This window comes from Macaca nemestrina, chromosome 10 (assembly GCF_043159975.1).
Source record: "Macaca nemestrina isolate mMacNem1 chromosome 10, mMacNem.hap1, whole genome shotgun sequence".
NCBI classification, from domain to species: Eukaryota; Metazoa; Chordata; class Mammalia; order Primates; family Cercopithecidae; genus Macaca; species Macaca nemestrina.
Window position 1 is genome coordinate 138,666,488 of NC_092134.1, and position 24,492 is coordinate 138,690,979.

Here is a 24,492-nt window from a genome sequence, read left to right on the forward strand (position 1 = left end):
CACAGAGGCAAGAGGAAGTGGTGTGCTCTCCCATAATCATAGTTGCAAGACAGGATTTTTCTTGTAGAAAGTGAAGCTTTCATGACATTGTTATTGCTAAGCCAATAAAACAGGAATCTCCTTAATAGTCCTGAGTTCTGTATCTAAATCTGGAATCTCCTATGTAAAAAAGGTTTTATTCACAGGGGTACAGAGCATAGGGGGTGCTTCCTGTGCAGTCCAAGACCTGGGCACTGGAGAATGGCTGGGTGGGGACAGAACATTCTTATCTCCTGTCCTCTGGAGGGGACAGCAGATAAGAAGAAAGGGCATCAGAAAAACCCAATGAGGCTCTTTTCTTGTGTCTAGAGATGGTGTCTTTGCCCTGTCACCCAAGTTGCTGCCTCAACCTCCCAACCTCAAGCGACCCTCCCACCTCAGCCTCCCAAGTAGCTGGGACTACAACTACATGCCACCAAGCCCAGCTAATTTTTATTTTTACTTTTGGTGGAGACAGGATCTTGCTATTTGCCCAGGCTGGTCTCGAACTCCTGAGCTCAAGCAATCCTCCTGCCTTGGCCTTACAGTGTTGGGATTACAGGCGGGAACCATCATGCCCCCAGCTAAAGCTCTTTTCAGTTCTCCTTTTTGTGACCATCACACCTCTCAGAAGCCTTCTAAACAGCCAGAATGAAACTGTGAAGTTTCTTTATCTGCCAAACTTTTTGTATGAATGTGTACTGCTTTTATCAGTAAAAATACCATTGTTTAAAAGCAAAAGATATTATAGCAGATAACTATAAATGGTTCCATGCAATGCAAGGGAGGAGAAGGCAGTGATAAATGCAGCAGCCCTCTCTCCATGAGAACCTGGAGAGAGTGGAACAAGCTCTAGAAGGAGGCATCAAGGAAACTACGCTGGGAGAGTCTCAGTCTATGGAAACAGCAATTGTGGGAATCAAGAGAAGGGACAGGAGATGCCGGGCTCACAAGTAGGCTGAGGCCATTAAGATTCTCCCACACATAGGGCCACATTGGAGCCTTGAGATTCCCTGGGGTCTCCAGCTGTGCTTGCCATCACTAGGAGATAAACCCATAGGAGCTCAACACTGCGTTGGCATGCCACAGGAGGGCCGATGGCAGGTGAGGGCTGCTCCAGTCTCAAGTCCTGACCCAGGGCCCCTCCTCTGTCCTCTTGTGAGTCTGTTTTGTGAGCTAGCTAAGCACTTGGGTTCTCACACTTCGTTTTCTCAGAAGAAAAAAAAAAGCAAATTCCATCCTCATGTTTCAACTAGCTCACCCTTCTCCAATAGAAACTGAGTTCAGCTTAAAAGCTGATTCGAAAAGGAAGGGGGAAAGTTGAAACCAGCTTACTCACCCCGCCCCCTACTCTGCACCTGGCATGTATGCAAAATAACTGCAAAGGTGCCAAACTCTTCCTTCCAGTTACTCAGTCCTGTGATCCTGCTCTTCTTCTTGCCTCAAAGATTCTTCCAGCAACACCTCCCTCCTGCCTCCCCAAGCCAGAAGGATGCACAGAATCACTGAGTTGCGACGGACCTTGGAGATGCATTCATTCTTAACGCATTTACTGAACATGTCTATGTGCCTACCGGGCAGTGTGCTAAGCACAGATCACACAGCCCAGGCTCCCTAGCAGTAGAACCCAGAAACCTGTATTTCAAGCTTCCCCAAGTGAGTTCTGGGCTGGCAGATTTGGGGGTCACATTCTAATACAATCCCCTCCTTTGGAACTGGTCTCTCCTACCTCTGAACTTTTTCTTTCTGTCATTGATGTTTATGTATCCTTTTTAACTTTTTACAAATTCTTCTCATCTTCCCCCAGGAAATTCCACGGCAGCAAACATTAGGCTTTCCATGATGTGCCAGCCCTGGAACTTCAAGACCAGTCCCTCTGGCTAGGTCATCGGAGGTGGGGGGGTTCCCACAGAACCTACCCTGTGTGTCAGTGTCCACACCATCATTACAAGAACCTGAAGTGAGCTGGGACCAGCTCCAGAGCCAACCGTGGATTTGTTGCATGTCTCAGGAGGGAGCAGGATTTCACTGAGTGTCATCTTCCCCGACACTGCTTCTTTGTATGATGTCACAGGGAAGTGCCTCAATTGCAAATTCGTATTAATGAACACAAGCTGACAACCAACTCACTTTCAAAAGTGAGAGTCAGGGCCGGCCGGGCGCACACTGACGCCTGTAATCCCAGCACTTTGGGAGGCCGAGGCAGGTGGATCACCTGAGGTTGGGAGTTGGAGACCAGCCTGGCCAACGTGGTGAAACCCCATCTCTACTAAAAATACAAAAATTAGTCGGGCGTGGTGGCAGGCGCCTGTAGTCCCAGCAAAGGTGCTGTGATAGAAGTACAGAGCACGGGGTAGCGAGTGGGTTACACATATTAATACCAGAGGAAATGGTCACAGAGGCTTCCTGGAGAAAGTGCTGCTATGGCTGGGGCCCAAATGTGGGTGAACGATGGGGACGTGGACTGGGTCACATGGCGTTGGAGTGGGTGATGGGAGAACATTCCAAGGAGAAACAGAGCAGGAGTGAAAGTGCTGAGATGTAGAACAATGCCGGTTTGAAAATGGCAAGACTTGCAATGGCAGGAGCCAAAAGGCAGGAGTAGCAATTGAGGAATGAGAATTGCTTGAACCTGGGAGGTGGAGGTTGCAGTGAGCTGAGATCGTGCCACTGCACTCCAGCCTCCACCATGGAGAAAGACTCCGTCTCAAAAAAAAAAAAAAAAAGTAAGAGTCAGAACGCTTTTTCAAACTTCAGATTGTCACGATTTCTCACTGTGAGTGGCATGATTATGCAAGAATAAAGATACCCCTTCACCATTCTTGGCCCACCACATCCCTAGTTCAAGCACCTATTGCAATGGTCTCCTAAGGAGATTTCCTGCCTCTCCCCAGTCTACCCCATCATCTACCTTCCTCCTGAGTGGCCTCAGAAATGAAACATGAGCATCTGATCACATTAGTAAGTTGCCTACATCTCCTAGCAACTTCCCAGGGAGCAGAAGTCCCGGCTCGCAAAACGCCCCCAGCCTCACCCCTTGTCATGGCCCCACCCCTGCCTTTTGGCCCCTGCCATTGCAAGTCTTGCCATTTTCCAACACGGCACTGTTCCATATCTCAGCACTTTTGCCCTTGGTCTGCTTCTGCTTGGAATGTTCTCCCATCACTCACCCCACCGCCATGTGACCCAGTCCATGTCCCCATCGTTCACCCGCATTTGGGCCCCAGCCATAGCAGCACTTTCTCCAGGAAGCCTCTGTGACCATTTCCTCTGGTATTAATATGTGTAAGCCACTCGCTACCCCGTGCTCTGTACTTCTATCACGGCACCTGCAAAGGCTGGTTAGACAAGGTGGTTTTACTGGTTTCTTCTTCTGGTCTATAAGACTCTATTTTATTTTATTTTATTATTTCATTTTATTTTATTTTATTTGAGACGGAGTTTCGCTCTTGTTGCTGGAGTGCAATGGCGCCATCTCGGCTCACTGCAACCTCCACCTCCCAGGTTCAAGTGATTCTCCAGCATCTGCCTCCTGAGTAGCTGGGATTACAGGCACCCGCCACCACTCCTGACTAATTTTGTGTTTTTAGTAGAGATGGGGTTTCTCCATGTTGGTCAGTCTGGTCTCGAACTGCTGACCTCAGGGGAATCTCCCGCCTCAGCCTCCCAAAGTGCTGGGATTACAGGCGCGAGCCACTGTGCCCAGCCAAGACTCTTTAATAAAAGACTTGGGTCTTACCTCAAAGCCTAAGGTGATATCTTGCATTACAGATTGAGCATCCCTAGCCTGAAATGCTCCACTTTTGAGTGCCGACAATGACACCATTCATGTGCACAAACTTTGTTTCATGCACAAAATTACTCAAAATATTGTATAAAGTTGCCTTCAGGCCATGTGCATAAAGTGTATGTGAAACATAGATGAATTCTGTGTTTAGAGTTGGGTCCCATCCCCAAAGTATCTCATTATGTATATGCAAATATTCTTAAATCTGAAAAAGTCTGAAACTCAAAACACTTTTGGTCCCAAGCATTTCGGATGAGAGATACTCAACCCGTAGTAGGCAATTAAATATCTGCTAAAGGCGGAGGAAAAGAAGGTGAGAGGGAAGGAAAGGAGGGAGAGAGAGAGGGAGCAGGAAGTTTGAGGACCTAGCACTTGTCCTGAAAGATCCAAGACGACTCTAGGCTGCCCAGGGAGACAGCTGAGCTTTGAATTCAGTCCTTCCCCCTCCTGGTGGCCAGTCCACCCTTGCCCTGTTCTAGCCTCATTCCTTGCTCCTAGTGGCTTCTGTTCCCACCAGGAAACCGTGCTGCCCTGCTCCCCCGCCCTTCTTTTGGAAGAAAAGTCTCTAATTAGCGAATTCACACCAGAGAATCTTCTCCGCTCATGCCCCCTCTCAAAGGCAACCGCAATTTCCAAGAGAATACCTGGAAAAGGAAGTGCTTTGTTCCAAATAAATGCATCGCTACTCAAAGGAGACAAGAGATGGTTCATGGTAGGAAAGAAGAACCTGTCTGGCAGAAGCCTGTTCCCATTACAAATCGCACTGACCTGACCGTGTAATCTCCGTGTCAGAGTGGATGAAAGAGGTCCCCTGAAGGGTGGAATTCCCAGTCCCATGTCCCACTTCAGTGTCTTGTCCCTAGGTGCTCTGCCTTCCCCTCTATTCTGCCTTGTCATCACGTCAGGCCCTGACTCCCAGCAAGCACAGCCTCTCTCACCTTGGGTATAAAGCTCCGTTTACCCAAGGACCGCAGGGGAGTATATGTCCTGCCCTTTCACGCCAAGACCCAAAGGATAATAGGACTGGTCCCTATTTAGAGCTAATTACAGCGGAACTCCAGAGGCACTGGCTTATCTTATTACCTTGGACCGAATGCTGGATCTCCTCATCTGGACAGTTCAGGGAAGATAGCGACTGGACTCTCTGCAAGCCTCAGGCCACCCAGCCTTTTCAGAAAGTCACACCTCCATCACATCATCCCACCTCAGTCATACTTCACAGGCGATTTTCCTGTTTTCTCAGCTGACTCCTCCTTGTCTCTTCCTCTTTCCCATTAAAAAAAAAAAAATCCCCAAGTGCCTGGCGGTTTGATGGGCAAATGAAGCTCAACTTCTGTGATATCAGCTCACAGCTTCTCCTTTACAGGCTCTGTCATCCCTTCCCAGAGGCCAGAACTACGGAGTTAAAAATAAATGCATTCACGCCGGGAAGCAGGGGGCGGACAGGAGAGAGAAAGAAACTCTGGGGATTTTCTGCAGAATGCAACTAGTTAAGACAATCAGGCTCAGCAGAGCATCACAAAGAACTGGGAGGGAAGGAGGGAGGGAGGGAGGTGGCTGGGCTCCTAAGGGTCCCCAACTAAGGGATTCAGCTACCCTGGCTGCTACAGACCTCGAACAAATCACAGCATCTCTCCTGTTGCCATTTGAAGCTTAGAGTTTGCCCTTAAAGCCCCTTTGCTGTGCATAAGGAAGCCCAGGATGCCTAGATAGGGAGGAGCCACCTCCAGATCACACCGACAGCTACAGCTGCACCCCTGAGACTCATTAGGGGGATGAATGTGGCCGGCCTCTTGGGAGGACCAGATTTTCTTCTCACTCATGTAGTAGCCTCCCTGGGGTCCTACCCACCAGCTCTGTCCCTGCCAGAGGTGGAAAGACGAGGCCCTGCCATCCTTGAGGAAGGGCAAGAGCCTGGAGGTCGAGACAGCTGGAGTCAATTTCTGCTGCATTCAGTGCAGGGCCTTGGGGAGATGCTTTGTTTTCTGCACTTCTGTTAAATGCACCTTGGGAAATCATGTTGCTGAATGTGACCTTAGGGCATGTGTAGTATAATGCCCTCAATTTACAAATGGAGAAAGAGAGGCAAAGGTTATCCAAGTGACTTGTCCAAGATAACACAATTAACAGCAGCAAGCTCGTCTAGAACGTAAGCCCTCTAGCGTCGTTTTACTGTCTCATGCTGCCACCCAGTGATCTCCTCTGACCTCTTTGTGTTCTGCCAGGAAACCAGGTGACAAGGGATTATAAAGTACTTCCCCGCCAAAGGTCTCTAATTAACAATAAGATCATGCTTTTATTCTGATAGTGCCTGAATTCAGTTGACAGTGGAGACATTCAGAAAGCAAGCACTTATTCTATAAATTAGGCACTAAATTCCCTATAATATAAAGTGGATTTATGCATCATGTAGGAGGGTTTGAACAGATAATTTCTAAGGCTCTATTTCTATCGATTTAGATAGCATGCCTTTGCATGCTTTTGTATATGTTATTTCTTCTGCCTGAAATGCCCTCCCTCCAGTCCACATGCAGCCTCCTTGCATAACTCCAGGGGGAATGATTCATTTAGACGAAAATATGAATAAAGAACCCTGTAACTCATGCCATGCGACAGTACCAAAGTGACTGGCATGTCAGTGAAGCATGAGATGGTACACTGGGCATCAGCCAATGGCTTAAGAAAACTTTGTCTAGGCTCCCAGAGAACTGCTTTTACCTGCATCAGAGCACTCCCATGCCTCAGTGTCACTTGGCCATTGTGTGTTTTATTTTTTATTTTTATTTATCATTATTATTATCATGATTATTATTATCATTTTGAGAAGGAATCTCGCTCTGTCGCCAGGCTGGAGTGCAATGGCGCGATCTCGGCTTACTGCAACCTCCGCCTCATGGGTTCAAGTGATTCTCCTGCCTCAGTCTCTTGAGTAGCTGGGACTACAGGGTGCACCCACCACGCTCAGCTAATTTTTGTATTTTTAGTAGAGATGGGGTTTCACCATGTTGGCCAGGATGGTCTCGATCTCTTGACCTCGGGATCCACCCACCTCGGCCTCCCAAAGTGTTGGGATTACAGGCGTGAGCCACCGCGCCTGGCGCATTTGTGGTTTATGCTCCCATTAGATTGTGCATATTCTGAAAGAAGGAGATGTGCATTGTTTATTTTTGTATCCCAGCACCAAAAGCAATGCTTGGTTCTCAGTAATCACATATGGGATGATTCATAAAAGTCCATCCGTCAAGGGTCATTAGGCCCCACAGGAATAGAGAAAAGGACACAGACTTCAGAGTCGGACAGATTTTGACTGGCATTCCTCCTCTGCTGCTTGCTGGCTGTGTGGCCTTGGCAAACCATTCATACTCTCTCAGGTAGAGCTGCCTTTTCCACAAAACACGCCTAGTAAAAAGTTAAAAGGTGCAAGACAACACGGTGCTGTGGGTGAGAATTAGCAAAAACTATAAACACCAGAATCAGATCCCCCCCAATATTTCCAAATACTTGTATTTCCAAATATAATATCCAAATATTGGAATTATCCAGTACAACTTATAAATTATGCATAACTTGCTTAAAGAAACTAAAGAGCCTAAAAATGTGAGTAAAGTGTAAGACTCCATGCAAATAACACAACAGATTTAAAAATGAACAAATTAGAACTTTCAAAACTAAAAACTATAACAGTTGAAATTAAAAACCAAATGAATGGGCTTCATAACATATTATACACAGCCAAAGAGAGCATGAATGAACTGGAAAAGACAGGTTTGAAGAAATTAAGCAGCAAACAGCACAAAAAGACAAAGAGATAAAAAATCTGGTCAGAGATGATAGACACAGAGGATAAAACAAGGTTTAACATACATTTAGAGTTTCAGAAGAAGAGAAAGAATCCGAAAGAGATAATGACAAAATGGCTAGAATAATTTTTCAGAACTGATGAAAGGAAAATTATGAAACTTGTAGAAGGCAATACCTGTATAACCCAGAGTAGGGAATGATTTATTAAGACAAAAAGTGCATACCATAAGTTTACCTGCCTTTAATTAATTACTTCTGTTTATCTAAAAACAACATAAAGCAAGTAAACAGAAAACCCAAGATTATATAAAAGCTGCAGGATAGAAGACATTAATATACAAAAGTCAGTTGCTCTCTTATATACCAGAAATGAACCATTGGAATTTAAAATTAAAAGTGCAATACCATTTACATTAACACTCCCGAGAAATTGAAATACTTAACTATAAGTATGATAAAATATGTATGAGATCCATCTGAGAAAAACTACAAAACTCTGACTGAAGAAATCAAAGAGGATCTATATAAATTGAGATATTTTCCATGTTCATGATAGGAACACTAAATATCATTAAGATATTAGTTCTTCCCAACTTAATCTGTAGATTCAACACAATCCCAATCAGAATCCCAGCAAGTTATTTTATGGACATCAACAAACTGATTCTAAAATTCATATGGAAAAAGAAAAGACCTAGAATAGCCAACACAAAACTGAAGAACACTAAAGTTAGAGGACGGATGGCCCAACCTCAAGACTTACTAATAAAGCTAAAGCAATCAAGTCAGTGTGGCACTGAAGAAAGAATAGACAAATAGTTCAATGGAACAAATAGAGGCCCCATAAATAGACCCACTCAAACATAGTCAACTGATCATTGACAAAGGAGCAAAATCAATTCAATGGAGAAAGGCATCTCTTCCACAAATAGTACTAAGCCCAGCATGGTGGCGCACACCTGTAGTCCCAATTACTCAAGGAGGCTGAGGCCAGAGGATCACGTGAGGTCATGAGTTTGAGACCTGCCTGGGAAAATAGCAAGACCTATCACAAACAAACAAACAAAAACAGTGCTGGCACAATTGGACATCCATGTAAAAAAAATTAATCTAGACACAGACCTTATACCTTCCACAAAGATTAACTCAAAATGGTTCATAGACCTAAAAAGAAATCACGAAACTATAAAACTTCTAGAAGATGACATAGAAGAAAATCTAGGTGACCTTCAGTTCAGTAATGACTTTTAAGCCACAATAAAAAAGCACGATCATGACGGAAAAAAAAATGGGTACACTGGGCTTCATTAAAATTAAAACTTCTTTGCAAAAGACTTTGTTAAGAAAACGAAAAGAGAAACCACGGACTGGTAGAAAATATGTGCAAAACACATACCTGAGAAGGGATTGTGCCTAAGTATACAAAGAACTCTTAAAATTCAACAATAAGAAAGCAATCCAATTAAAAATTAGCAAAATATCTGAATAAACACCAGCTCTCCAAATAAGATATATCGATGTTAAATATGCATATGAAAAGATGCTCAATATTATGTTGTTAGGCAATTGCAAATTAAAACAATGAGATGCCACTACACACCTACTAGAATGTCCAAAACCACACTTTGACACACCAAATGCTGGCAAGGAGGTGGCATAACAAGGATTCTTATTCATTGTTGGTGAGAAGGCAGAATGGTACAGCTTGTTTGGAAGGCAGTGTAGTTTCTTATGAAGCTAAATGTAGCCTTAACATACAATCCAGCAATCATGCTCCTTGGTTCACCCAAATGAACTAAAAAATGTGTGTCCACATAAAAACCTGCACATGAATGCTTATAGCAGACGTATTTATAACTGCTAAAAAATTGGAAGCAACCAAATTGTCCTTCAGTCAGTGAATGGATAAACAAACTGGTACACCCGTACAGTGCAGTATTACTCACTGATAGTTACACCCGTACAGTGCAGTATTACTCACTGATAGTTACACCCGTACAGTGCGGTATTACTCACTGATGGTTACACCCGTACAGTGCGGTATTACTCACTGATGGTTACACCCGTACAGTGCGGTATTACTCACTGATGGTTACACCCGTGCCGTGCGGTATTACTCACTGATGGTTACACCCGTGCCGTGCGGTATTACTCACTGATGGTTACACCCGTGCCGTGCGGTATTACTCACTGATGGTTACACCCGTGCCGTGCGGTATTACTCACTGATGGTTACACCCGTGCCGTGCGGTATTACTCACTGATGGTTACACCCGTGCCGTGCGGTATTACTCACTGATGGTTACACCCGTGCCGTGCGGTATTACTCACTGATGGTTACACCCGTGCCGTGCGGTATTACTCACTGATGGTTACACCCGTGCAGTGCGGTATTACTCACTGATGGTTACACCCGTGCAGTGCGGTATTACTCACTGATGGTTACACCCGTGCAGTGCGGTATTACTCACTGATAAAGGGAAATAAGCTATCAAGCCACGAAAAGACATGGAGGACATTATTGCTAAATGAAAAAAAGCCAGTCTGAAAAGGCAACACACTGCATTATTCCAACGATACAATATTCTAGAAAAGGCAAAACTAAGGCAACAGTGAAAAGAGTGGTTGCCAGGGGTTTTGTTGTGGGGGGAAGGGATGACTAGATGGACAGTGGGGTATTTTTAGGTCAGTGAAACTATCCTGTGAGGTGAGCCAAGATCATGCCACTGCATTCCAGCCTGGGTGACAGAGCAAGAGTCCATCTCAAAAAAAAAAAAAAAATTATTGTTAGCAAATTGGCAAACTAAAAAGTCACACATATCAGGTAATAAAAAGGATGTGGAATGACTGAAATGAGTGCACACTGCTGGTGACAAGGTACATTTGCACCAATGTTTTGGAAAACTGTCATTACCTGGTAAAGTTACGCATTCACATATCCTGTTACCCAGCAGTTCCCCTCCTGGGAAGATACCTTAGAAATGCCCTTATACAGACGCACTGAGAAATATGCACAAGAATGCCCATAGCAGCATCATTTTCAATAGCAAACATGGCCAGGCACAGTGGCTCACGCCTATATTCCCAGCACTTTGGGATGCCGAGGCTGGTGGATCACTCGAGGTCAGGAGTTTGAGAGACCAGCCTGGCCAACCTGGTGAAACCCCGTTTCTACTAAAAATATAAAAATTAGTTGGGCATGGTGGCATGCACCTGTAATCCCAGCTACTGGGGAGACTGAGGCACAAGAATCACTTGAACCCTGGAGGCGGAGGCTGCAGTGAGCCGAGATCGCGCCACTGCACTCCAGCCTGGGTGACGAAGCAAGACTGTGTCTAAAAAAAAAGAAAAAAATTTCAATAAAAAATAAATAAATAGCAAACACACAAGAAAAAACAAAATGTCCGTTAATTGTAAAACTGATTTAAAAAAATGTGGTGTTCCTGTATAACAAAACATGGCAGTTAAATTAATTGATAACCAGTGTTCCTAGAACAAAGGTGATATTCATAGTATTTGAAGACTCGGGGCACAGGTAATGATCAATCAGAAGAGGCCTAATCAATCCCGTGAAAGCCAGCCAAATGTTATACCAGTGTACGCTGGCTTAGCACTGAGCATAAAAAGCAAGTTGCAGAAGAACACTCAACAGTATGATTCCATGTATGTTTAAAAAAAAACACGCAAAATGAGCCAATACATAGTTTAGAAGGTTTAGAAACAGATAAAGAAAATTAGTGGAATAATAGATGCAAAACTCGAGAGTAGTTATCTCAGAGGGAACAATGAACAGGACAAGATGCAATGGGGAGGGACACACATGGGACTGCTTTCTTTTTTTTTTTTTTTTTTTTTTGTTTTTAGATGGAGTCTCGCTCTGTCGCCCAGGCCAAGTGCGGTGGTGCAATCTCGGTTCACTGCAACCTCCGCCTCCCGGGTTCACGCCATTCTCCTGCCTCAGCTTCCCGAGTAGCTGGGACTAAAGGCACGTGCCACCACACACGGCTAATTTTTTGTATTTTTACTAGAGACAGGGTTTCACTGTGTTAGTCAGGATGGTCTCCATCTCCTGACCTCATGATCCACCTGCCTTGGCCTCTCAAAGTGCTGGGATTACAGGCGTGAGCCACCACATCGGGCCTGGGACTGGGACTGCTTTCTTAAAACCTTGTGTTGGGTACACACAAGGGTGATCATTGTATTGTAGTATCATTCTTTATACTTTACACATATTTCTTTAATATTATTTTATATATACTCAACAATTAATAATAAAAGGTGTTTCTTGAAAAGCATTCATGAATTACAGAATGAAATCTGAATCCTGATTTCAGCTTTTATTCCCAGAATGACTTCAGGTGCCTTGCTATATAAATCTCTTTAGATCTCAGTTTCCTCCTCCGTAAAATGGAGGTGATGACCCCCTCAACATTGTTGAAAGAAGCAAATAAACACAGCTATAACACACACCGGGACAGCGGGGATTGCATTCCCAACATCTCCTTATCCCCACCTCCAACGTCAAACTGATACTCTATTTGTCATGGCCTGAAGAAGCTTTCAATAAAACTATCTATTGCTCTGATTAATTCTTGTACTCAGAGACATGTCCCCCATCCGCCAATTCCTGCTCACTTCACATTCCTTTGCCAGAAACCAAAGGTAATTTCAAATCTTTGTTCTCCTTTCTTTTATTAGAAATTAAAGCACCAATGAACACGCAGAACAAAGGAACTGGTACTTACCATGTAGATCTCAGAAAGAGTGGGGCCCTAGGAAAGAATGGGGGAAAGTATGTAAAACTCTCCTTCAGGGCCCCAAATCCATTCCAAATGTAGATATTATATAGAAGTAAATGCCTATCTTCATTGAGCCACTGATTCTAGATTGGCTGCTTATGGTTACATTTTAAACGTTTTAATGTTAACTTGCAATGATCATTACAAGTTCTTCTAGTTTAGGTCTTCCATTTGTATTTAACAGGTGAATGCATTACCGTAAATAATACTGTGCCACCCTGAAAACCCAGACAGAACTAGCAATTAACATCTCTGCTGCTTGCTCGCTCTTCAGTTTGGACTGATTTCCATTCCTTTGCCCAACACCAAATGGTCAGATCAGGGTTTGGTTTTGTTCCTGCTTTTGGTATAGGAAGTGCTGATGAGACACGGAAACGAGACTGAATGACCCTCGGATATCCTCTTCCACTGTGTGACACTCATTGATAAGCCCGTCTCTTACAGGAAGCCCCTTTCTGTTAAATGGAGAGACGGAAGATAAAAGCAACCAGTATTTATTGGGCTTCCAACATTTGCCAGCCGGAGAGCTCACGTTCTCTTACCTCGTTTAATACCACTGCAATCAGGGGATATAGGAACAATTATTCCAGGTTCACAAACAGCAAAATGTCCTAACTGAGGTCTCACAGCTGGTGATGAAATGGACACCTGTCCCCACACGATAGAAAAGAACTTTTTAAAAAATGTCCATGACCCCTAAAGATTCTGATTTCAGTAGTGTTTAAAACTTCCCCGGGTGTTCCCAATATACAAACAAGGCTAAGAACCACTGGTCTATTCAGTTCCAACTCTTTAACTGCCAGGGAAAATGAAGGTGAGTCATTACCATTCTCAGCATTTAATCAAAACATCTGATCTTCCTACAAAGAAGCCCAATTTTAAGCTTTATGAGAGTTTTGTGGCCTGTTTTATTCTCCACTGCATCGCTAGCCCCTAGAACAATGTCTGAAACGAGTCGACAGTAAATATTTGTAGAGGAAACAAATGAATAAACACACTCCTAGTTTTTATTCCACAAGGACACATCAAGTGCTAGTCTGTGAGAGGCACTGACCTAAGTTCTAGGGAGCTGGCACTGAGCCAGTCCAATAAACCTTTGCCATTGTGCAGTCTCCATTCTAGACCAGCACTATCCAATAGAAACATCATGTGAGTCATGAGTATCGTTTTAAATTTTCTGGTAGCCACATTAAAGAGATAAAAAGAAACAGATGAAATTAATTTTAATAATGTGTTTTATTTAACACGTTATATTCAAAATACTATTTTAACACATAAACAATATAAAATTATTTTACAACTGTATTGACGCATTAAAGGGCATACGATAAAATGTATATTTATATCAATATGATATAAATAAAATACGATACAATATGACAAAATATAAACCCAACTACAAAAATTACTAATACATCATTTGACATTTATTGTTTTCACACCAAGTGTTTGGAATCTGGTGCATATCTGACACTCACAGCACACCCCCAGTAGGACACATGCCAGGGGCCATGTGCCAAGGGCCACCATATCGGACGGCGCAGTTCTGGAGGGCAGGAGAGACAACAAACGAGTAAGCAAACAGATTTGTCATTAGAAAGGGAGGGGAAGGAAAGCCTCTCTCAGGAGGTGATATTCAGCAAGGGAATGATTGAAAGGCTCTAAGAAATTAACAGAGAAAAAGTACCTGTGCTTTCGGTGCTGAAACTAGAAATGTGTCTTCAGTATAATTCTGAATGTGCTTTGTAGCATCTTGTGGCTGTCGGGGAGATCGTAATGTAATATCCTAAATTACCAACTTCCATCCCTAGGACTCTCTCCCAGGTTCTCTTCCTGGTATAGCCTAACCTGTGATCCTGGAGCTCAGCTAGCTCCTTGAGTCCCAGAAACCAGCTGAGGCAACGCTGAGATGCAGAAAAGCCGGATGTCCTCCAGCCTACTGGGTGAGATGACTGAGGACCAAAGGGCCTCTTTTCCCCCTGCCGGCAGTTCCGAGAAATGCAACACGGAGCATTTTCCTGAGAGTTCTTTCATCCTTGCCAGCTGAGCAGAAAGGATAGGGGCCCTCCACTGGCATCAAGGTTCTACCCCGTGTTAGTCCAATGAATAGGGCATCTGAAAAGAACTCCAGATTACTAGAGAGAGAGAGATCCACACTATTGTCTTAAAGTCAGGTGAAGTCACATTTTAAAATTTCCCTTGGCTGAAATGTTACCAGGACCCATATTAAAATATGTGAATACTTGATTATTATAAATATTATACTTATAATCTATAATTTTAAATGTTGTGAAAAACATAAATTATGATTAATTTATTTAAATATTTAAGTTGCCCTCTCAACACCTGCTTGGGGCAGTAGGCATCGTGAGATCCACAGCTCTCTCTTCTTCAGTGTTTTTTTTTAGATGAAGGGATTATAATTCATACAATTCATTTTCTTTCTCCAATTAGTATCATAACTGTCCACTGAATCCCAAGACTTCACGTGCAGAAGCCAGTTACTGAATTGTTTGCATTTCCTTCCTAAAACCTATTAAATTCAACTGGATGAGAAGTCCGTTGAGGAAAACCAATAGATGTTGAAAAGACATTTATTTAAGCCCCATCAGAACAACTAGCAATACAAAGACAGTAGTTTTAAGTTTCAAGAGTATTTTTAAATGACATTGTGAATTTGCCAGTAATTATTGTAAAATACAACATAATCAAATCGATTTTGAATGTGACTTTTTTTATCCTATTTTATTTATTTATTTATTTTTTTTGAGATGGAGTCTCACTCTGTCGCCCAGGCTGGAGTGCAGTGGCCGGATCTCAGCTCACTGCAAGCTCCGCCTCCCGGGTTTATGCCATTCTCCTGCCTCAGCCTCCCGAGTAGCTGGAACTACAGGCGCCGCCACCACGCCCGGCTAATTTTTTTGTATTTTTAGTAGAGACGGGGTTTCACCGTGTTAGCCAGGATGGTCTCGATCTCCTGACCTCGTGATCTGCCCGTCTCGGCGTCCCAAAGTGCTGGGATTACAGGCGTGAGCCACCGCGCCCGGCCCTTATTTTGTTTATTTTGAGACAGGGTTTTCTTCTGTTGCCCAGGCCGATGCAGTGGCTGGTGCAAGCACGGCTCACTGCAGCCTCAACCTCCTGGGCTCAAGCGATCCTACTACCTCAGGCTCCCAAGCGGCTGGGACTACAGGCATGCACTACCACACCCAGCTAATTTATTATCATCATTATTATTACTTGTAGAGACCGGGTCTTGCTATGTTACCCAGGCTGGTCTCAAACTCCCAGGCTCAAGTGATCCTCCTACCTCAGCCTCCCACGTGCTAAGATTACAGGTGTGAATCATCGCCCCAAACTTATTTTATTTTTGACAATTCCTGTCATTGTAACTGCAACAGAGTTTGCTTTCTTTAAACTTCATTGAAATGTGTAAGGAACTTTACAGGACAACATTTAACAGAGCTATCAGTATGCAACAGAGAGGCATGGAAGAGAGTGGTTAAGAATAGGGATTTGGTCGGGTGTGGCGACTCACACCTGTAATCCCAGCAGTTCGAGAGGCTGAAGTGGGAGGATGGCTTGAGCCCAGGAATTTGAAACCAGCCTGGGTAACATAGCGAGACCCTGACTCTACTTTCAAAAAATTTTTAAATAACAATTTAAAAAGAATATGGGTTTGAATTCTGTCCTCCACTCACTGGCATTATGACCGTGGGCTAATTGGCCTTGCTTGTATATCAATTTTCCCCTCTGTAAAATTGGGGATAAAATAGCACTTGCTGCTAAGGCACGTGTGAGTCACCTCAGCACTCAATAAATGTGCGCTCAAGCAGCTTAAAAACGTGCACGTTGCGGCGGGGCGTGGTGGCTCACGCCTATAATCCCAGCACTTTGGGAGGCCGAGACGGGCGGATCACGAGGTCAGGAGATCGAGACCATCCTGGCTAACATGGTGAAACCCCATCTCTAATAAAAAAAAACAAAAAATTAGCCGGGCGTGGTGGCGGGCGCCTGTAGTCCCAGCTACTCGGGAGGCTGAGGCAGGAGAATGGCGTGAACGTGGGAGGCGGAGCTTGCAGTGAGCCAAGGTCATGCCACTGCACTCCAGCCTGGGCGACAGAGCGAGGCTCTGTCTCTAAATAAATAAATAAATAAATAAATAAATGTGCAAGTTGCAAACCTCATGATGATTTTGCTAAAATAAAATCATAACCAAGATTGTTCTGTTTGCATCATATTTTAACATTTGAAAAGAATGCCATCTTTATTATATTACCATGTTTTGCTGGAGATTTATTATTTCAAATATTTTACAGTAATTTTTATTTTATCAAAATAAATTTGTTTTAGGTATTAAAAATTGCACCTATAAATTGCAAAATAAACGTGTTTTGTTATATGTGTTAATGGCACGGGTAGCGGGGTGGAGCAAAGGACTCTGCATTAGGGCCCATTTGTATGAGTTATAATCCCAAGGGGGACAACACTAGAGTTAAATCAGGAACAGCGCTTGGAAGAGGAAACCTAAAGTCATAATTTTAAGGAAGTGTATGTGATTTACAGGAGGACCATTTTTGCTAGGCCTTGGGTTAGGCTGCTGAACTCCAGTTCTCCCAATCAATGATGTAGGCAGGATTCAGAAGTCAAACCTGAATGCTTTGGGCTGAAGTTTGCCGCAAACTTTCAGGACAAAGACCCCAAACAATATGATCTTTTGAACACACTAAGAAATGCAAACTGAGTGGTGTTAGATTTTTAAAATACACCTGATTTAGAAGTTGATCCCATAGATGGTTATGACAAAGTCATCCCATCACAATTTTAACTTCAGTGCAGTGGCATTTTACTAGTTTTTGAGGCAGAGTGAAAGGAAAGACACCATGTCTGTATTAGAAAAAAAGCAGATCTTGGCCCGGCACGTTGGCTCACGCCTGTAATCCCAGCACTTTGGGAGGCCGAGGCAGGTGGATCACTTGAGGTCAGGAGTTTGAGACCAGCCTGAACAACATGAAGAAACCCTGTCTCTACTAAAAATACAAAAAGTAGCCAGGCGTTGTGGGGAAAAGAAAGAAAGATCAGACTGTTACTGTGTCTATATAGAAAGTGGTAGACATAACAGACTCCATTTTGTTCTGTATTTGAGATGCTGTTAATCTGTGATCCTACCCCAACCTCGTCCTTGCAAGAGACATGTGCTGTGGTGACTCAAGGTTTAAAGGATTTTGAGCTGTGCAGGGTGTGCTTTGTTAAACAAGTGCCTGAAGGCAGTATGCTTGTGAAAAGTTATCACCATTCTCTTAATCTCAAGTACCCAGGGACACGTACATTGCCAAAGGTCGCAGGGACCTCTGCCTAGGAAAGCTAGGTATTGTCCAAGGTTTCTCCCCATGTGATGGTCTGAAATATGGCCTCGTGGGAAGGGAAAGACCTGATCGCCCCCCAGCCTGACACCCGTGAAAGGTCTGTGCTGAGGACGACTAGTACAAGAGGAAAGAAGGCCTTTTGGCGGTTGTTGGCAGTTGAGATAGAGAAAAGCATCTGTCTCCTGCCCGTCCCCGGGCAATAGAACATCTCGGTGTAAAACCCAATTGTATGTTCTGTTTACTGAGAAAGGAGAAAACCGCCTTAGAGCGAAAGGTGGGACTTGCTAGCGCAATGCTGCTCTTTATGCACTAAAAAGGTTTATGAAGATGTTTGCATATGCATATCAAGGCACAGCACTTTTCCTTAAACTTATGTCACAGAGATCTTTATTCATATGTCTTACTGCTGACCTTCTCCCTACGATGATCCTATTATCCTGCTACTTCCCTTATTTCTAAGATGGTAAAGATAATTATCAATAAATACTAAGGGAACTCAGAGACCGGTGCCGGCGTGGGTCCTTGGTATGCTGAGCGGCGGTCCCCTGGGCCCACTTTTTCTTTCTCTATACTTTGTCTCTGTGTCTCATTTCTTTTCTTAAATCTCTCGTTCCACCTAACAAGAAACACCCACAGGTGTGGAGGGGCAGGCCACCCCTTCAGCGTGATGGCGCACGCTTGTAATCCCAGCTACTTGGGAGGCTGAGGCAGGAGAATCGCTTGAACCCAGGAGGCGGAGGTTGCAGTGAGCCGAGATCATACCATTTCACTCCAGCTTGGGCAACAAGAGTGAAACTCCGTCTCCAAGGGGAAAAAAAAAAGAAAAAAGCAGATCTTTTCTGGAAGTGTTCTTGAACTATTCCAGGACACTTCCAGTAGGATCCCACATATATAGAGCGGAATGAAAGATACCATGTATGCACTCACCTAGGGTCTTCTCGAATACAGCTCACCTGTTAGATGAAGGCCTTGCCCGTCTGCTGATTTTCCCTCCACACCCACCCAGATTTGGCCCTGCCAATCAGCGTGATCCTCCACACCTTTCCCTTTGCGCTCTCCCCAGAGGCGCTTGGGGCACACCCATCAGCACCGGGCCCTGAGTCCCTAGGTCCTCACGATGATACCTCTCTTCCCCAGTGAAAATTCAAGGATCTTTACCTTCACAGAGGTGAGCTTTTGTTTCTTTCTTGCTTTCAAAACCAGGAAGGGAGTCAAATCGCATTTCCTTGGCTTTTTAGCATCCATTTGAGTCCTGCAAGAGGGAAAGTAAAAAAGAAATTGGCAGGAGGAGTCAAATCTAAGTAATGGCCCACACACTCAGGGACAGAAGAAAGCAGGCAGGTTTGAAGAAGAGAAGGCAACAGGCTTAAAAGCAGGGGCAGGGTCCCTCTTTCTCCCTTGCTTCCTTCTGATGGTCATGTGAGGTCAGGAGGTCAGAGCAAGAGACAGAAGCCAGGGAAGGAGGAAGAGATAATCCGGTGATTAGCAGTTTAGACAACCAAGCCGGAAAAAACCATTTCCCCTACTTCACTGGAAAGTAAACTTCATGCTTCTGCCACAAACACAATATCCCCCTACAAGATGGGCATATTCGTGGGCTACTTAGACAGTTTAATGCCTATAGAAAAAGAAAAGGGGGACAATTGGTAGAAACACTTCCTCTAACTCTCATTTGGCCATGTTTGCATCTTTTTCATTCAGAGCACAGTTCTGTTAATAATTAACTTGCTGCAAAACAGAAAAAACCTTGCACACATTCATGGAATCTAGTGTAAGCAATAATTTCTACAAGTGGAAGGTGAGTCTTAGAGGGGTCTCAGGACACACACATTCCCTGTTACATTAGCAGAGCACCTGCTGAAACTGCTCGCTCTGTGTCCTCTGCAAGTCCCTTTTCAGCTTCTAACCTTAGCCAAGAGCCGAGGGAATGGAGAATACACGAAACAGGGGCAGAACAGGAACCAAAGCAAATGTTATCACAGCTTCTGCAAATCACTCCCCTGGCAGGCTCTTGCGGACGCCACATAAATGATGATGGCACCACAACTCTGGAAGTTGTTCAGAGGATTAAAGAAAAGTCATGCTACCAGGTATTGTGGCATAACTATTAAAAAATCAGAACTCGTCCATAAAGGGAAGTTAAAAACTCATGGCACACATATGTTTTATGAACTATAATGCAGTCATTTAAAAAATAAGGTAGATCTTTATATGTGCCCATAATGTATTGAGCAAAAACAGTAGAACATGTGTGTGATATAATCCTATATTTATTTAACAAAAAACAAAATGCTTGCATGTCTTTATACAGGCGTATTGAAAGATCTGGAAGAAGTGAACTGTAATAGTGACCTCTAAGAAGTAGGGCTGGGGGAGGTAAGTGGGAACATTAACTATAATATACACACACATACATACAATATGAAAAAATTCTGCACAAAAGCAAACAAAAATTACCAGTAACTTCTCTGCTTATGATCAGAGTTTCACTTCTTCCTTCTCTCCTTTCTTTCTATAAACATTTGCTGATAAACCAGACATGGTCTCTGCCCTCAAAGAGAACTCCTTATCCAGGAAAGGAGGTACACAGAAGAAAGCAGATCATGACAATGCATGTGATCAATGTATTAATACAGGCTTGTGCAACCAGCTCCCAGAGCATGCTTGCAGGTGTTGACTAAGTCGGCTGGGGGAGCTGAGGAAGCCTTCACGCTTGAGCAGGGTAGAACCATCTCTGAAGAATGAGCAGGGCAGGCAGGAGTGTCAAGGGCAGATGGAGGAGGACACACAAATAACATAAATGCGAAAGAACATTGTCTTTTCCAGAAATTTTGAGCACTGTCCTTGGACATTGCTGGTGGAGGGCCAGGGAGGTAGATGAGGTTGTAAAGGGTCCCATAGCCCAAGTTGGAGTCTTGGAACCTACGTGGCTATGCTAAGCCTGGGCTGCAGATCAGATGTGTACTCTGGTACCATCTCTCTGGCAATATCATGAAGCACGATTTGGAGGAGCTAGGAAGGCATTTTGGGTGTCTAGGTAAGAGGGAATGAGAGTCTCAACCAAGGCAATGACAGTGAGGATAGAAGTATGAACTTGGGAAAGACCTGGGAGACAGAGCAGGTGAAATTTTGGCCACCAACTGGACATAGAATTTGTAAAATCTCAACTTTGGGCAAAAACGAATACAACAATTTTTCCTGCCAAGACTCTGCATCGAGTGTTGCCTTCCTTTACTTCACAGAGATGCAGGTGACTATGAAAGTACATGTGGGATAGGTATGGTGGCTCACGCCTGTAATCCCAGCACTTTGGGAGGCCGTGGCAGGTGGATCATCTGAGGTCAGGAATTCGAGATCAGCCTGGCCAACACGGTGAAACTCCGTCTCTACTAAAAATACAAAAGAAGTTAGCTGTGTGTGGTGGCTCATGCCTATAATCCCAGCTACTTGGGAGGCTGAGGCAGGAGAATCTCTTGAACTCAGGAGGCAGAGGTTGCAGTGAGCCGAGATCGCGCCACTGCACTCCAGCCTGGGCAACAGAGCAAAACTCCATCTTAAAAAAAAAAAGGTAAATGTGAAATCTTCCAAACAACTGGAGCCCTTTCCTCTGTTCAGCTCTGACAGCTCTGGAGGTAGAGGAGGAGCAAACACTGAAGGAAATGCTGAGGAATCGTGGAGTCTTGTCTCAATGCCACCTTACACACAGTGCCATGATTTTGAATGAGCCGTTTGTCCTCTCTGTGCTCAGTTTCCTCACCTGCAAAATGATGAGACTGGACCAGATGACTTCTAAAGTCCCTTTAGGGTCTAAATTTCTTTAATTCTACAAAAATACTGACAGACTAAAAAAAAAAAAAAAAAATCTGTTGTGACTTATTCCAACTTTGCCATCCCTTAGATAATTCTGTGATTATTAAAGACTAATTTATGCCTTTCTTATTTTATGCATGAACTCTGGCTTCCAACAGTACAACTTAACCCTTGCTCAAACCTTTGCAAATGCTACCTTTTTATCCTCAAAATATGTGGTGAACTATGTGGAAAAGAATTAAAATGCTTTTTATATTTCGTTTGTATCTTGTTACACGAAGGATTGAAGATAACCAGTAAACTCAGCTCAGAACTAGAGTGAATGTTCCTTTGAGAACTGAAACCAAAAGTTTGGCCATCCTCATTTCCATCTTACATGCGGATCAGAGTTCCCCTTCCCCTTCCTCTCTTTCCTTGAGCATTCAGTGGTGCGTTTGCCTAGAAGTTCATTTTTTTTACTTGGTCAAGAGCTTTCGCGTAACTTAATTATCTTAGGTGTATATATTTTTTGTCTCATATTGATTATTAATCTTTCGGGGACACAGATGGTGAGCCTGCATTTTTTAAAAATTCCTTTTGGGGTAAGGACAGTGACTTGTCTATTGAACACTTGGTACAAATTTGCTGAAGGAAGAGAAATCTAAAATAGATTAATTCATCAAAAAATTCCAGAGCATCAACTGCGTGCCAGCTACTGTGCTAAGCATGGAGGATTCAGACAGAAATAAAACAGAATCCTTGTTTTCAAGGAGTTCAAAGTCTCAAGGGCAAGACAGATCCACAGAGGTGCCAGCCTTACTGCACTGCATAGTATTTTATATTAATACACATACATTATCTATGTGTAGAGTACTTCAATATCCAGAAAGGAAACAAGTCTTTTGACATTTACCTGTTACGATTTTAGTATTTCTACTGCAATTGCCAGTTGCTTGATCTTTACGCCCTGGGGGCTGTCTTTGGGGCAGAAAGTGTGGCAGTGTAGGGTTTGCAGGGATTCCGTTTGCATTCTGTGAACAGGTGATAATGTTTTTAATGAACTTAAGTTACATTCATTTTTTAATTGATACATAATAGATGTATATATTTATATTTATATAATATATAATCAAGTCAGGGCTTCAAATTATTCACTACTAGCTGTTTTGAAATATACAATAGATTATTGTTTACTATTTTCATTCTACTGATTTATTGAACACTAGGTCTTATTTCTTTGATCTGACTCTATTTTAAGCCACACTCATTTCTGCCAAAGAGAATTCCTTGGACCCTCTGCATATATCCCTGAAACTTTTGAGGGTTCACGGACTCCCAGACTCTAAAGAGCTAGAAGAGGTTTTGGAGACCATTTCATCCATTTTCCCACCCATGGAAAGAATCCTCTTTCTATGGTATTCCTGACAATCACTCTGTCTATACTTGAATATTTCTATGACCGAGTGCACTGTTTTTCTAGGCAACCCATTTCACACTCAACTGTTAATTTACAGATGGTTGGTGCTTGGTATTTCTTGGAAGAATAAACTATATTGAGCAAAATTTCCTCCACTGATCCTTGGTATCCTCTGCAGAGTACTAAGGAACAAATCTGTCTCTTGTCTACCCAAGAGTTCTTGAATGTTCAAAAGCTGAGTAGAGAAAAGCTTTCTCTCCCCTGCACCTCCTCATCTCCAGGCATTCTGTGAAGTTTTTTCAAACCTGTCTTCATGTGATGGCACATCCAGGCCTGACAGAGAGCGCCTGCCTTGTGGTTGTTCCTATTTTCTAGTTTTTTATGATCTCAAAGTAGCTACAGTTTCTAGAGTCCGGATTATGTTCTACTTGTTGCTAAGTCAGGCAGCAAGACCATGTCCTTTGATGTGCTCATTGCCTTTCTATTAATGCAGCCTCCACCAGCATTTGCTCTTTTGGGAGCCATCACAACACACTCACGATGGGCTCAGAGCCAGCTAAAACCACTGACTCCCAGAACTGGGTCCTCCACACGCTTGAGAACTAGGCATTCTAGTCAAATTGTAGGCAACAATATGTGGAATTGGAGAGGGCAAAGTCAGGGGAGAGTGGCTGACAGACTGCTAGAGAGTCCCTTCCGGTTTACCTCTGCTTTCTCCATAAGGACCAAAACAAACAAGAGAAACAACAGATTTAAGTAACGGAACCAATCAGGTAGAGTCCATGTTTGAAGAATTTCTTAGAACTCCTAGGTTTTACATACCGACCACATGTAGGTGATTAAATCGCTCAAGCAGGACAAAGGACATTTCCATTTGCTGTTTCCACCGTTTGAACTTATCCACTAAACGGCCTCCTGCTTTTGCCAAGTCTCCACTTAAGCCTGGACAGTGAAGCCTGAATTAATATTGATGATGCTGTCGGTTGCTTAAGACATGTCAGAGGCGTCACAATTTTCCTAAACTCTGAGGGACTGCTGGACATTTCCAATGCAGCAAATGTCACAGAACAGCCTTTAAAATCCCTCAAACTGTGCATCGTTCATCACTTTTTTTTTTTTTTTTTTGAGACGGAGTCTCCCTCTGTCGCCCAGGCTGGAGTGCAGTGGCCGGATGGATCTCAGCTCACTGCAAGCTCCGCCTCCCGGCTCATGCCATTCTCCTGCCTCAGCCTCCGAGTAGCTGGGACTACAGGCGCCCGCCACCTCGCCCGGCTAGTTTTTTGTATTTTTTTAGTAGAGACGGGGTTTCACCGTGTTAGCCAGGATGGTCTCGATCTCCTGACCTCGTGATCCGCCCGTCTCGGCCTCCCAAAGTGCTGGGATTACAGCCTTGAGCCACCGCGCCCGACCTGTTCATCATTTTTTTAAGGAAAGATTTGCTAATATTGGGAATTTCCTCAGAGCGGCAGCTCTGGGTGTGTGATCTACATACACCTTAGCGTGCTTTTGTGTCAG

The 24,492-nt window shown here is 43.7% G+C and overlaps 1 protein-coding gene across 18 annotated transcripts in view; it reads right to left on the bottom strand.

Moving 5' to 3' along the window:
• LOC105484155 (dual specificity tyrosine phosphorylation regulated kinase 4) overlaps positions 1–24,492 on the bottom strand; it is a 53,322-nt gene that overhangs the window by 28,169 nt on the left and 661 nt on the right. For 7 of the 18 annotated variants that reach the window (XM_071072334.1, XM_071072333.1, XM_071072336.1 and 4 more), the window contains exons 2-3: positions 18,930–19,023; positions 12,352–12,378 (exon numbers count right to left, since the gene is read on the bottom strand). In XM_071072334.1, coding sequence (XP_070928435.1) covers positions 12,352–12,378; positions 18,930–19,023 — 121 coding nt within the window. Of the gene's footprint in view, positions 1–4,888; positions 5,059–12,351; positions 12,379–18,929; positions 19,024–21,528; positions 21,593–22,473; positions 22,592–23,799; positions 23,920–24,492 lie in introns of those variants that run through there. The other 11 variants (XM_071072343.1, XM_011745498.3, XM_071072337.1 and 8 more) reach the window with 8 other exon arrangements.